Genomic DNA, 12,955 nt, shown 5'->3' on the forward strand with positions numbered 1-12,955 from the left:
CAGAGTTGTTCAATTCTGTCCTTTTTCTTCTTTAGTCCCACAGTGCATCAGACAGTATACGAAGTAGCAGGAGTTTGGAATTTTTGTATTACTTTTTTTCTAGCCTGTATATTAGATTGTTGATGCTTCTGTTTATGCTAGTTCCTGCCCACATTATTTCTGCTTTTGCTGTTTCTAGGTTTTTACTAAATATTTAAAAAATGTAAAATAAAACTGAGCATAAAGCAGTTTTTGAAATATTTCTACTAGACAAATCCATGATAGTGTCTGGTACATATTGGTACATGTTAATTATCTTTTAGTGATTCATAACCAATATTAATCTATGTAATATGTTAAAGCTAAAAGGTACTTTGTAATTGAAGTTCTTTGAAATGTCATATCACATATTTAGTAACCTAGATATTATGTTATTTGCCTAACACTATGTCATTATTATTGTTAACACTAATTAATTATTATTGCAATATACGATATTCCTTTATTGGCTAATTTTGCAACATATCTGAAAAGATGCTTTATATTTGTTATATATGATAAAGAGGTTTGGCTTTCTAGATAGGGAATGACTGACCCTCACAATTTGTTCCTGCTTGGTATAGACAGAAACCAGCTGAATTTCCCCTGAGTGGTATTACAGTGTAGAAAACAGAAGGGTGTTCGGAACATCTCCACTTGGAAATCTCAATCTGCACAACTTACAGATCTTACTTGCATCTAAATTTTTAGGTGTCTAATGAAACAATATCAGTGGCCCTGTGTGTGTGGCTTTGAGAAGGGTGTGGCTGTGCAGCTCTCTGAGTAGCAGATGAAGATAGAGCAGGCCAGCTTTTGAAGACTTCTAGCTTGATATTCTCTCTGCCTTCACTTGGGCAGACAGGCATCCCATCTAAGGGGATGCATCCAAAGACAATACACTTCTGTCTACAAAAGGAACTTTCTTTATTAGCACTTCTTCAGCAGACACTTAAAACTGAGGCAGAAATTAAGTGCCTGATTAGCTCTCCTCTGCCTATTAGTCATTGAGCATGACCGCTGTCTGGATAAATATAAATTACAAATGCACAGACTTTCTGATGCTTTTCTGTATTCCTCCAGAGCAACTGCAGCCATGAGCTCGGATGCAGAGATGGCAATCTTTGGAGAAGCCGCTCCCTATTTACGGAAGTCAGAGAAGGAGAGAATTGAAGCCCAGAATCGACCATTTGATGCTAAGGCAGCCTGTTTTGTAGTGGATGACAAACAAATGTATGTGAAAGGTACCATACAGAGCAGAGAAGGTGGCAAAGTCACTGTTAAAACATGTGACGACACAGTAAGTGATACCAACTGTAACTCATATGTGATCATTCAGCTGAGACAGTTCCCTGTCTCATCTCCTCCTCTTGTTCCTTTCTATTTTCATCAGACTGTGACTGTAAAGGATGATGAAGTCTTTCCCATGAACCCTCCCAAATTTGATAAGATCGAGGACATGGCCATGATGACCCACCTCCACGAACCCGCTGTGCTGTACAACCTCAAAGAGCGTTACGCAGCCTGGATGATCTACGTAAGTGGCAGCAGCAGCTTCCTTTGGGCAGCTGCAGGAACTGCTCTGCCAGGCCCAGGGGAAGCCAACGTGCTGTGTCCCTTCCTGGCAGACCTACTCGGGTCTCTTCTGCGTCACTGTCAACCCGTACAAGTGGCTGCCCGTGTACAACCCGGAGGTGGTGACGGGCTATCGAGGCAAGAAGCGCCAGGAGGCCCCTCCACACATCTTCTCCATCTCCGACAATGCCTATCAGTTCATGCTGACTGGTGAGTCTTTTGGCAAGAGTGGAAAAACCTGATATGCATTTGGTCAAGGAATACTTGATATTTTAGGTGTCTTTGAGTCATCTCAGTGGTCCCATAGTCCTACAGCACACCTCAGGATCAGAGTGGCTGTGACATCTTAGTGACCTCTGGGCTGTCAGATAATGAAGGAAAAGCAGTAGCTGGCTGTATGGCTTTGTGCCCTCTCCTTGTAAGGAACCTAAAGAAATGGTAAAGAAGAAACACAGCAAACAATTTGGTTTCAAGTAAATATTTAAGCCAAGGTCTATACATAAAAAACACAAAGATTAAGTGGGAAGCCTTATAAATAATCATTGCTTGAAGTCAAATGTTGAGCTGCTTCACCCTTTCTGAACAAAAAAAAATCCAGCTGCACACTAATGCAGAATTTACCTTAGCATATAACACAGTGATAAATACAGATAAATATAGTTCCCTTGAAGTCAGTTAGTTGTATTTGAGGAACAAAAGCCCTCCACATCTCATTTGTACAGCTCTTTCTGTGATTTTGATTTCAGATCGTCACAACCAGTCAATCCTTATTACGTGAGTATATTTTGTTATGAGTGACAAAGTTGACAGAGAAGTGAAAACATTTCCTGTAATAATTAATATTTTTGTTTCAACAGCGGAGAATCTGGTGCAGGGAAGACTGTGAACACAAAGCGTGTCATCCAGTACTTTGCAACAATTGCAGTTACTGGTGAGAAGAAGAAAGATCCACAGCCTGGCAAAATGCAGGTATGACATCGGCTCCTCCTTCCAGTACTTGCCCACACTGTGCCACAGAGCAAAAAATACCAGTGTGTATTTTGGGGTTGCAGGACTGTCAAAAGCCAGAAAGTGTGTGCAGCTGAGAAGGCAGTCAGGATGCACAGGCCGAGCATACCTACGCTTGTTTACCCCTGCTTACCCAGCCTCCATCCCTCTGAACTCTACTTATAAAACCATTTTGTCAATGTAGGAAAGGCACAAGCCTCAGTTTCTCTCCAGTCTCCATTTACACACAGGAATCTTCACCAGAGAGAGAAAGACAATGTTAGACATTGTCTCTGTGCTGTCCATCTATGTACCTACCAATCAGTATCCTCTGAGATCAGCCACATCCACAGCACCTGAGTGGCTGCAGCTGTGAAGAGAGCAGTCAGTTCCCACTGACACATGGTTGTGCCATTCCTGGGCCTTGGTTCATTCCTATGGACAAGGGAAGTACAAGAACTCTGGATTCCAGAGTGACTGTGCTGAAGTTAAGAACCATTTCAATTGCATCAGGTGGTAGTTTCCACTGGCTTGTTTTCCTGCCTGCGGTCAATGGAACAGCCCTGAAGGGCATCATAAGAAAAGGGACAGATTTGGGACAGCTGGGACTACTTGCCTGACAGTCAGAAAGTAACCTCAGAAACGATCCTTGCAAGAAAGATGTCCCTTTGCTGAGCAGCACAGCTGCTGCAATCTGAGCCCACTGGGACATTTGCAAGGCACAGGCTTCATCCCCCTGCACCAAGCAGGCAACAAACACCCTTGTGGCACAAGTGTATGACCCCACAGCCTGTGAGATGGTATGTGCATCAAAAGGGATGACACGTGTCAGCACATTATTTGAGAGCATAGCGGAACTTAAGGAGATTCCAAGGCTGAATGTTCTTTTCACACTCAGAGGCAGGTGTCTGTGATTAATGGGTTGTTATGGCCAAGGTAAGTTCTTTCCATCAGCAGCATATTAGAATCTCCTGGGCTCAGCTTTCATCAGCTGCTCACTATGCCAGGACTGATCTCAGAAAACCTTTGAGACAGCTGAGAGATTTGCAGACCATGTGTGATATAAGGAAAATCACCTGGCTCTTAGACTGACAGCAACCTGTTTTGCCCTCTTCTGAGTTAAGTCACAGAATACTCTATTTTTATTTTTAGTGTTCCAATCTCTGTGACAATAGTATGTGCCTCTTCATAGGAACATAAATAAAACACTCAGGTTATCATTCTTTGTAGCCCAGCATTCTATCACAGATAGAGGCTGAAATCAGATGCCAGGCAAGGGCATAGGAATAAGGGATGCCTGTAACAGCATTTCCCCAGAATGCAGCCCCCAGCACATTGTCACACAGCCTGTAGACAGGACTCTAGAGTGAACTCCCTCTCCCTCTCCTCTCCAAGAGAAAGTTCACTTAGAAAGCTGAAAGATACATGTGAGGGGGCATGGCTCTATGGATTTAAGATTATTTATCAAAAAAAAAAAAAAAAAAGAGATACAGAGCTTCATATTCTACTGTGTTGCCTTCATTCCATAGCCTCCATCTTCACGGTGGACTAACGAAAACAAATTTAAACCTGCTGTGCCACCTGCAGACTGTGTTGGAAACGGCACTCCCTCCCCACTGCAACTTGTTCAAGACTGCACTGAGCACTACACGCACAAAGATGCAGTAACTGGAGCAGTGCTGCTCCTCTTTCATCTGGATGAAAACTGATTTATCTTTTTTTCTATATGTTTTGGAAATTATCCCTGGCAAGGCTTTCATGCCCTGGCTATGTAGGATCAGTCATGATTTTGCTAGAGACTAAGCACACCAGTGACTCTGCTTCCTGGACTGTATCTCACAGAAAAGGAGAGACATAATGTCACAGAAGCTTTTTTTTTCCACCCACATTTTTGCAGTTAGCAATGAGAGATGCAATATAGTATCAAAATTTTACATGTTGAACATTCCTTCTGCAGTAACACAGGAAAAAAAATAAATCAAAGAGTCCCTGTTCTCTGCTTATCTAAGTTCAGTATTTGTGCCAAGCTTTGTCCATGTCCCACTGTTTTCAAAGCATGCTGAGAGATGTATTGCTGCATCCTGAAAGGCTGCTATTGTTTGAATGCAATTGCAAAACTTTACATTCTCCTTAGTAGATGCTTTCTACCAATGGATGTACCTCTTTCTCTGTGTCCTGGACTCAAATAACCTTTAAAAAAAATTCCAGAATCTTCACATTTTCTTTAGCTGTCATGGTCTTTGTGAACAGAAATGTGGAAACACCTCTCATACAGATTTCAAACTCCCTGAGCTGCACTGCAGTGACTCTGTATGTGATATCCAACATGTGATACCAGGTTCAAGAAGCAAACAAACCCCAGATCCTTTTTTCAGCACTCTCCACTTTGAAACCCATGGCAATATCCATGAATGTTGGCTGATGAATGCTTAAAAACTACTAATTTTTAGATTAAAATCACAGATGATGTGTAAAAATTATGTTTGTAATAACTCTTTTGCAATATTTGTTACTAACCCCGTAGTGAAGTTGGTAAGAAGCATTTTCTCCTGTAACTAGGGAACTCTGGAGGATCAGATCATCCAGGCCAACCCACTGTTGGAGGCTTTTGGCAATGCCAAGACTGTGAGGAATGACAACTCCTCACGCTTTGTGAGTTCATTTCAGATTTGTTGGAATACAGATATTTAATACAAGTCTCATTAATTGATTGTTATAACAAATGGGTTGATCTGCACTGCTTCATAGGGAAAATTCATCCGGATTCACTTTGGAGCAACTGGCAAGCTGGCCTCTGCAGATATTGAAACCTGTAAGTCGGAGCAAGTCAGTGCCAGCAGAACTTGTGCACTTACAATTTCAAATTTATCAGGAGACTAATGGCACCTCTCTTTTGGTTAGATCTCCTGGAGAAATCCAGAGTGACTTTTCAGCTGGCCAGTGAAAGGAGCTACCATATTTTTTATCAGATAATGTCCAACAAGAAGCCAGAGCTCATCGGTGAGTGGCAGCAGTGCTGGACTTGGCTCAGTGAGTGCTTTCTCCTTCTACTGTGACCTGCTCCAGTACTACTAAAGGTGCCCCATATGCCTGCAGATCTCCTCCTTATCTCCACCAACCCCTATGACTTCCCCTATGTGAGCCAAGGAGAAGTCACAGTTGCGAGTATTGACGACAGTGAGGAGCTACTGGCGACAGATGTGAGTTCAGCAGTCCAGCAGCCAGGGAGGCCTGGCCAGCTGAGGCCCAGTGCCTACACCCCAGTGCTGCAGGACTGGGATGGTGCTGGATGCTTGGTGCAGGCAGGGAGAGAAACCCCATCTGTGCGTCAGCGTTTGTGCTTTTGCAATTTGCCCATTGCCTCTGCAGAGTGCTGTGGACATCCTGGGCTTCAGCCCCGATGAGAAGGTGGGGATGTACAAGCTGACAGGGGCCGTCATGCACTATGGCAACATGAAATTCAAGCAGAAGCAGCGGGAGGAGCAGGCGGAGCCAGACAGCACAGAAGGTAGAGTTGACTGCAGTTTGCCTGTGACCTGCTCCAGGAAAGAGCTAGCAAAACAGTCCCATAAAGTGCCCAACACTTTGAAAGTAATTTTCCCTTCCAGAAACTAATGTTTTGAGGTTTATTGCAAGTTCCACAAAGTCAGCGATTTAATTTATGCTCTACAATGAAACAGAGAGACATAAAGCTTAAGCATTGCTGCAGACCTCCAGACATGGAACAGGAGTGAGCTGCAGCTGATACACTGCCTTTGGAGCAGAGGGAGTATTCTCCATGGGAATGGAGAGGAGCTTCTCTTGACAATAGGTGCATTTGAGTAGTTCCAAAAGAAGACTTCTTGTAACAGAAACATCCCAGCAGCCCTCAACACCTTTCCTTGTCTCTTTTGAATGCGTTTTCTGTCTCTAATCCTAGTGGCTGACAAAGCTGCCTACCTGATGGGTCTGAATTCTGCTGATTTGCTCAAGGCTTTATGCTATCCCAGGGTGAAAGTCGGGAATGAATATGTAACTAAAGGGCAAAATGTCCAACAGGTACATAAACATTTGATCAGTTTTTCAATTTGTTCACACAGTTCTTTCAACTTTAAAGCTAACTCAACATTTGTAACTGCGATGGCTGTGTTTCTTACAGGTGTACAATTCAGTGGGTGCATTGGCTAAATCAGTCTATGAGAAGATGTTCCTGTGGATGGTTGTTCGCATCAACCAACAGCTGGACACGAAGCAGCCCAGGCAGCATTTCATTGGTGTCCTGGACATTGCTGGCTTTGAAATTTTTGATGTGAGTTACCATAGGTACACTTGCCCATTGAGGACTGCTTTTACACTAATGGGCATTTTTTTATATTTTGAATTTGCAGTTCAACAGCCTGGAGCAGCTGTGCATCAACTTCACCAATGAGAAGCTGCAACAGTTCTTCAACCACCACATGTTCGTGCTGGAGCAGGAGGAGTACAAGAAGGAGGGAATTGAGTGGGAGTTCATTGACTTTGGGATGGACCTAGCTGCCTGCATTGAGCTCATTGAGAAGGTAGAAGTAATCTTTTCATTGTAGGAGAGCACATTTCTTTTATGATCATTTATTTTAGTCCAGTAATTCTTGATCAGTTGACAAATTACTATTGAACTACCCTCTCACATCAGAAGAGGCAGCTTATAGAACTAAAGCTTTTGGAGAAATGGACTGCCTCTGCATAAACAATGATTTCCTGAAGAGCATGGCTGGGCTGAAAGGGAGAGGGGCTACACCATGTTAATTTGGAGCATTTTATGACTGCCTTTAACAGTAAGGTGAACCTCAACTCTTACTCCTTGCAATAACTCCTCCCCTCCCTAACCCTTATTTTTTTCCTTTATTCATGTTTCCCCCAGCCCATGGGCATCTTCTCCATCCTGGAAGAGGAGTGCATGTTCCCCAAGGCAACTGACACCTCTTTCAAGAACAAGCTCTATGACCAGCACCTGGGCAAGTCCAACAACTTCCAGAAGCCCAAGCCCGTCAAAGGCAAGGCTGAGGCCCACTTCTCCCTGGTGCACTACGCTGGCACAGTGGACTACAACATCACTGGGTGGCTTGACAAGAACAAGGACCCCCTGAATGAAACGGTGGTGGGGCTGTACCAGAAATCCTCCTTGAAGCTGCTGTCCTTCCTTTTTTCTAACTATGCTGGTGCAGAAACAGGTAAGTGATTTTTCAGTGATGACCAATAAGGCAAAAATCAACTAAAGTCTCCTCTCTGGGTATACCATAAGCTACCATCCCCTAATGTGACCTTGTTCTGGTGTCTATCCTCATCTGCCAACACTAAGACACCAGCGGCGGTGCAGAGAAGTGCAGCAAGTCCGTACCCAAGTGACAGGAGGTGTATGTTTCCTGACTCTGTTGTGAATCACATTGTGTTTACCCAGCCACTATACATATGCAGAGTGCAAGCACTTTATAGTCTTTGGAGACAGAGTTTTGTTTCTTGAGGTGAACTGGAAGAACTAAAATGAGGCCATGGAACTATTTCGTATCCAACTGAACAGTCCTGCTTTTGCAAGGGAAAATGAGAGAGGGATATAATTTAGAAGTTCTCTATGGGCATAAGAAAGCAGTCCAATCTCTTACCTTGTTTTTTTTTTTAGAAGACTGTCAAGTCAGTTAGTAGGCATTAACAAAAATGGCCACCAGGATTTCTACATAAAACCTCAATATTCTGGCAGCCTGGATGCTGGGCAAAAAGTCAGGCACAGATACAGCAGGGTTTGAGACTCAAGACAACGATGCATGGGGGCTTTCCTGGGGACAGCTTGGCTGACATATAGTGTGCCTGAGCAAGCCCCTAGGAGATACTGGGGACAAGTCAGCTGTGAACCTTGCAGGTACCATCAGTGTCAGGAAGAAAACGCTGGTTGCATAGATAAAATTTTGGATAAGGTGTGAAATTCAGAGCAGAAAGACTTCATTTAAGTCTCAATTTAATTGGCTTCAAGGGTGTAGCAAATATGGAAAGACAATGAGATGCTGTCTTGTATTGCTGAGACTATAATTTGCTTCCTGTCTCGGGTCTGCCATAACTCAGAACAGAACTGTATTTTTCACCTGGAACATTGAATTAGCATATTTTTCTAAAGAAGACTTCACTGCACTAGTAAATGAATGTTCACTGCTGAGTCACATTCTTGTGGTCTTTCACCTAATCAAAAAGAAAATTAAAAATGGGGCTTTGGATAATAGTATGTGACTAGTAGCACAGAGTACACTGTTAGGAAACTTATGTCAGGCCACACTGTTCCATGTCAGCAAAGCCATATACTCTATGATGCAACATAAATCTTACATTTGAGATCAAATATACCATACATTGATCAACAGCTAGCTATCACTGGTTTGGTAAACTCTCATGTAGCAGTGTGTCAGTTTTTAAAATTAAGTATTTTATTGGCCCACGGCCAAAGACAGGAAGGTGAGACCTACAAAACCTACTGCTTATTCTAACTGTTCCCCTCCCATCTCCTTCTTCCAAGGTGATAGTGCTGGTAGTGGCAAGAAAGGTGCTAAGAAGAAGGGAGGTTCTTTCCAGACAGTGTCTGCTGTGTTCAGAGTACGTGAATTTCCTTTCCTATGAGCCATGGTTCCACAAAATGATTTGAGGGCTGGAACACCTGTCCTATAAAGAAGGCTGAGAGAGTTGGGGTTGCTCAGCCTGGGGAAGAGACGATTCCAGGGACACCTTATTCTGGATTTTTCGGAGCTTATCAGAATGACAGAGAAAGACATTTTTACCAGGGTCTGTAGTGACAGGACAAAAGGCAATGATTTTAAACTGGAAGGGGGTAGATTTAAATTGGATAGAAGGAAGATTTTTTTTTTCACTGTCAGGGTGGTGAGGCCCTGGCACAGATTGCCCAGAGAAGCTGTGGCTGCCCCACCTCTGGAAGTGTCCAAGGCCAATGGGGTTTGGAACAACCTCAGATAGTGGACAATGTCCCTGTCTAGGACAGTGATGTTGGTCTTGATGACCTTCAAAGGCCCCTTCCAAACCAAATTATTCTGTGATTCTATAACTCCTTAACTTTTGAATAAGAATGCAAAAGCTTTGTAGCTTGAAGCTGAAACCCTTGTTTTGTTCTACCACAGGAAAATCTAAACAAGCTGATGACTAACCTGAGAAGCACCCATCCTCACTTTGTGCGTTGCCTGATTCCTAACGAGACCAAGACACCTGGTAAGTCCATCATTATACTCTGAAACATGGGACTGATGGGAAATAGCCTGGGAAATAACCAGCTTCTGAACAGCTTCCTTTGCATGTGAAGTCCTTGTGGGGGTTGGCCCGTGGGACAGTAACCGATGGAACTTCTCTTGTGTTGTCTACTGTGACTGTAAAACAACACTTACCCACCTTTGCTTAGTGTGTGTACAGACCTGAAGGTGATAAAGATGGGCTTGATTACAGCTGATGAAATTGTCTATTGTGGGTAACAGCATTAGAAAATCCCTAACAAATGCCTAGTTTAAGGGACCGCTGTATCATTCAGAACTCTTGGGTTCAGCCCAAGACCACTTAACAGTTTCTAATTATCCAGGGTTAGGATCTGATTCACTGAACTGGAGAACTGTCAAAGAAATCGTATCTCATTTGAAGAATTCCATGTACAAGCTGCTGTGTGATGCTAGCACTTGGAAAGTATAGTGATATAACGTTACTTTTTTTTTTTTTTAACTCACAAAGAGTTCAGTCTGTGAGAACTGTCAAGTTTTGGAGTATTGTCAGTGGTAAATAAACTGAAGTACTTCCAAAGAGTTTGCCAGGGTGGATTGTAGCTGTCTAGCCATTATAAGACCTGAGAGTGGTAGAATGATAAGGTAGATACTGTTAAAACGTAGTGGATGCAACAGGAGTAGCAGGAATCAGAAGCTTAGCATCTGCTCAGGAAACAAAAAATGAATCTGAGAATATCTACCTTTCTTGTTTATGTCTCTCTTTGTAACCGTGAAGACCATAAGTGGGGTTTAAGCAACATACATGTGTAACATTCACATTTCAGATATTCATACAAACTCCTTTGCTACTCAGTGGAGAGAAGCTGGCCTTTTAAATTGGCCTTTTAAGGTATGACTCATCTGGCCACTTATATAGGTCTACCTTAGGATGAGATGAATTACATTCCAGAAGAAACTTTTTCACTCCACTGACTAAAAACGAAGCCCTAAAGGAAATGTCCATACTTCATATTCAAAACTTAGGAAAGAGGAATCCCACTGGGGTCTTGACAGTCAAGAAGGTGCAAGGAGGGCATTAAGGAAACCAACTACAATAGAAAAGCATATTTGAATGGATGATGGTGCCAGATACGGCTATCATTTTAATGTCGGGTTGGTTGTTTTGACAGGTGTGCCTCAAAGGGAATCTTGACTTTTGCCTTTTAAAAGAAAAATAGTACTGTCTGATTCAAATTAGGGATGGTGACATCAAGGAAGGAAAACTGGACATCTTCTAATTTTTAGCTGGTTTTAGTCTGCTTATGATTGACTTCTCTAACAGCTTCTTTGGGTAAAACTTTATTGATTACACAGAAAAGATAAAGTTAAATGTATGGACCCTTCTGTGTTAATGAAGCTGATGGGAATTTCTACATAACAAAGTGATTTCGAGAGTTTATTCTGCCAGTTGTATTTTGTAATATTTGAGTATAAGTCATACCTCTGATTATTATATTAAATAGATCTTTTAGCAGGACAAACTTTATTCCATTTTTAATCAACTGTCCTCCACAGAGGGACTAAGAGCTTTAAGTAACCTTCTCCACTCCTATGTGGGAATCTAGCTGTAAAATCTTAAAGAACATGAAGAGCCTATTGTCTGGATGGCACTACACTACACAGTGCCATCTTTGCCTACATCCAGTGAGAAGGCTGATGCTGTTGAAGATTTTTCAGCTGGTCTCCTAAAGCACTGTCGTACCATTTTTAAAAAATGTAGCTTTACACTTTTACACAAGAACTGGTAGCCCTCATATTCTTAGTAAAGCTCAGTGAAGCAGCTCTCTGTAACTTATATGAATTGAAGGTATGTTCTGTCTGCACTTCCTGCATCTTCAACCAAGAGTGGCTTGAATTTTATTAAAAAAAAAAAAACAAAAACAAACCCACAAAAACAACAACAAAAACACAAAAACAAAAACAAAAACAAAAACAAACAAACAAACAAACAAACAACAACAACAACAACAAAAACCCACCAAACCTCATTCCGGAATGCTATTACATGTGAAGATTCATTGGAAGCAAAAGGGAATCATGATGGATGTATTTTGTTTAAGGTGAAATGGACCATTACCTGGTGATGCATCAGCTGCGGTGCAATGGGGTTCTAGAAGGCATCCGAATTTGCAGGAAGGGTTTTCCAAGCAGAATCCTTTATGCAGACTTTAAGCAACGGTAGGTCTTCAGTTATTACTGCCTGTTAAGATAAGGCCTCAGTAAACACACAGCTCAGGTGACACGATGGAGAGACTCCCTCCAAATCAGACAAGATCAGTGGCACTGGAGGGAACCAAGTTGTTAATCCTGTCAGAGGTCACTCCAACCTTTCCCTCTCTGACCAGACTAGAGAGTTCTTGAACGCCAGAACCAGCACAATTTCTAAACCGAAGTCACTGCCCGATGATTCAAAGAGATGCACAACAGTTTCAGTATAAAGTGCCACTATAGACTGCTCTTTGAAGTCTCACAGAGTGCAGATACAAAATCAACATATGTCAGTGCAGCCTCCTCACACCCCACTGACTGAGCATTCCCAAACCCCAGGCTTTGCTGGTGCTGTGTCCCTGGCCTGCATCCTGTGCCTTGTTTTCCTCATCTTTAAAATGGAGACAACTAAATGGGTTCGTGTGGGCTCAGTTGCTATAAAGTGCTAAATCAGAACTGACTGCTGCTATAATTAAATGTAACAGTAGACTCTTCTGTGCTGCACTGGTGTGAAAAGGACCCAAGATCCCTCTGAAAATGCCCTCACCCCGATGTTTAGTAAGGGATTAGCTGGTCTCAACTGTCAAATCCTAATTTGATGTGATAAATGAAGGAATTCATCCATAATGGCTGTGGTCCAGAACCACAAAGTACTTTAAGAATTACAATGGAAGCCTAAAATGGAGAATAAACTCACTGCACTATTATCCTTGTCATGATTTTACTTTTTTTTTTTCAAGGTAGACTGGAGAATAAGAAGTACTCCCAGGTACAGTCACAAATCCACATCCTTTAGAAGGATTAGATGGTCCTGTCTATGACACAGGATTACCTTAATCATCAAGTCACCTTGCAAAATGCTGAGACTGCTGTTATCATTTAGAAAACAATACTGTGTCATTTTCAGTCCACAC

General features: G+C 42.4%; 1 protein-coding gene across 1 annotated transcript in view; it reads left to right on the forward strand.

The window, feature by feature from the left end:
* Positions 1-1,071: 1,071 nt before the first annotated feature.
* LOC126642147 (myosin-1B-like) overlaps positions 1,072-12,955 on the forward strand; it is a 33,118-nt gene continuing 21,234 nt past the window's right edge. Inside the window, exons 1-18 of the mRNA XM_050319531.1 lie at positions 1,072-1,315; positions 1,409-1,552; positions 1,644-1,800; positions 2,337-2,364; positions 2,448-2,559; positions 5,137-5,229; positions 5,326-5,389; positions 5,479-5,577; positions 5,674-5,777; positions 5,947-6,085; positions 6,497-6,615; positions 6,716-6,865; positions 6,945-7,115; positions 7,457-7,766; positions 7,895-7,906; positions 9,095-9,171; positions 9,708-9,795; positions 11,894-12,011. Coding sequence (XP_050175488.1) covers positions 1,112-1,315; positions 1,409-1,552; positions 1,644-1,800; positions 2,337-2,364; positions 2,448-2,559; positions 5,137-5,229; positions 5,326-5,389; positions 5,479-5,577; positions 5,674-5,777; positions 5,947-6,085; positions 6,497-6,615; positions 6,716-6,865; positions 6,945-7,115; positions 7,457-7,766; positions 7,895-7,906; positions 9,095-9,171; positions 9,708-9,795; positions 11,894-12,011 — 2,189 coding nt within the window. The 5' untranslated portion in view covers positions 1,072-1,111. The remainder of the gene's footprint in view (positions 1,316-1,408; positions 1,553-1,643; positions 1,801-2,336; positions 2,365-2,447; positions 2,560-5,136; positions 5,230-5,325; positions 5,390-5,478; positions 5,578-5,673; positions 5,778-5,946; positions 6,086-6,496; positions 6,616-6,715; positions 6,866-6,944; positions 7,116-7,456; positions 7,767-7,894; positions 7,907-9,094; positions 9,172-9,707; positions 9,796-11,893; positions 12,012-12,955) is intronic.

Source organism: Myiozetetes cayanensis, unplaced genomic scaffold (genome assembly GCF_022539395.1).
Source record: "Myiozetetes cayanensis isolate MyiCay16 unplaced genomic scaffold, myiCay2020 scf22, whole genome shotgun sequence".
In the NCBI taxonomy this organism is placed as follows: Eukaryota; Metazoa; Chordata; class Aves; order Passeriformes; family Tyrannidae; genus Myiozetetes; species Myiozetetes cayanensis.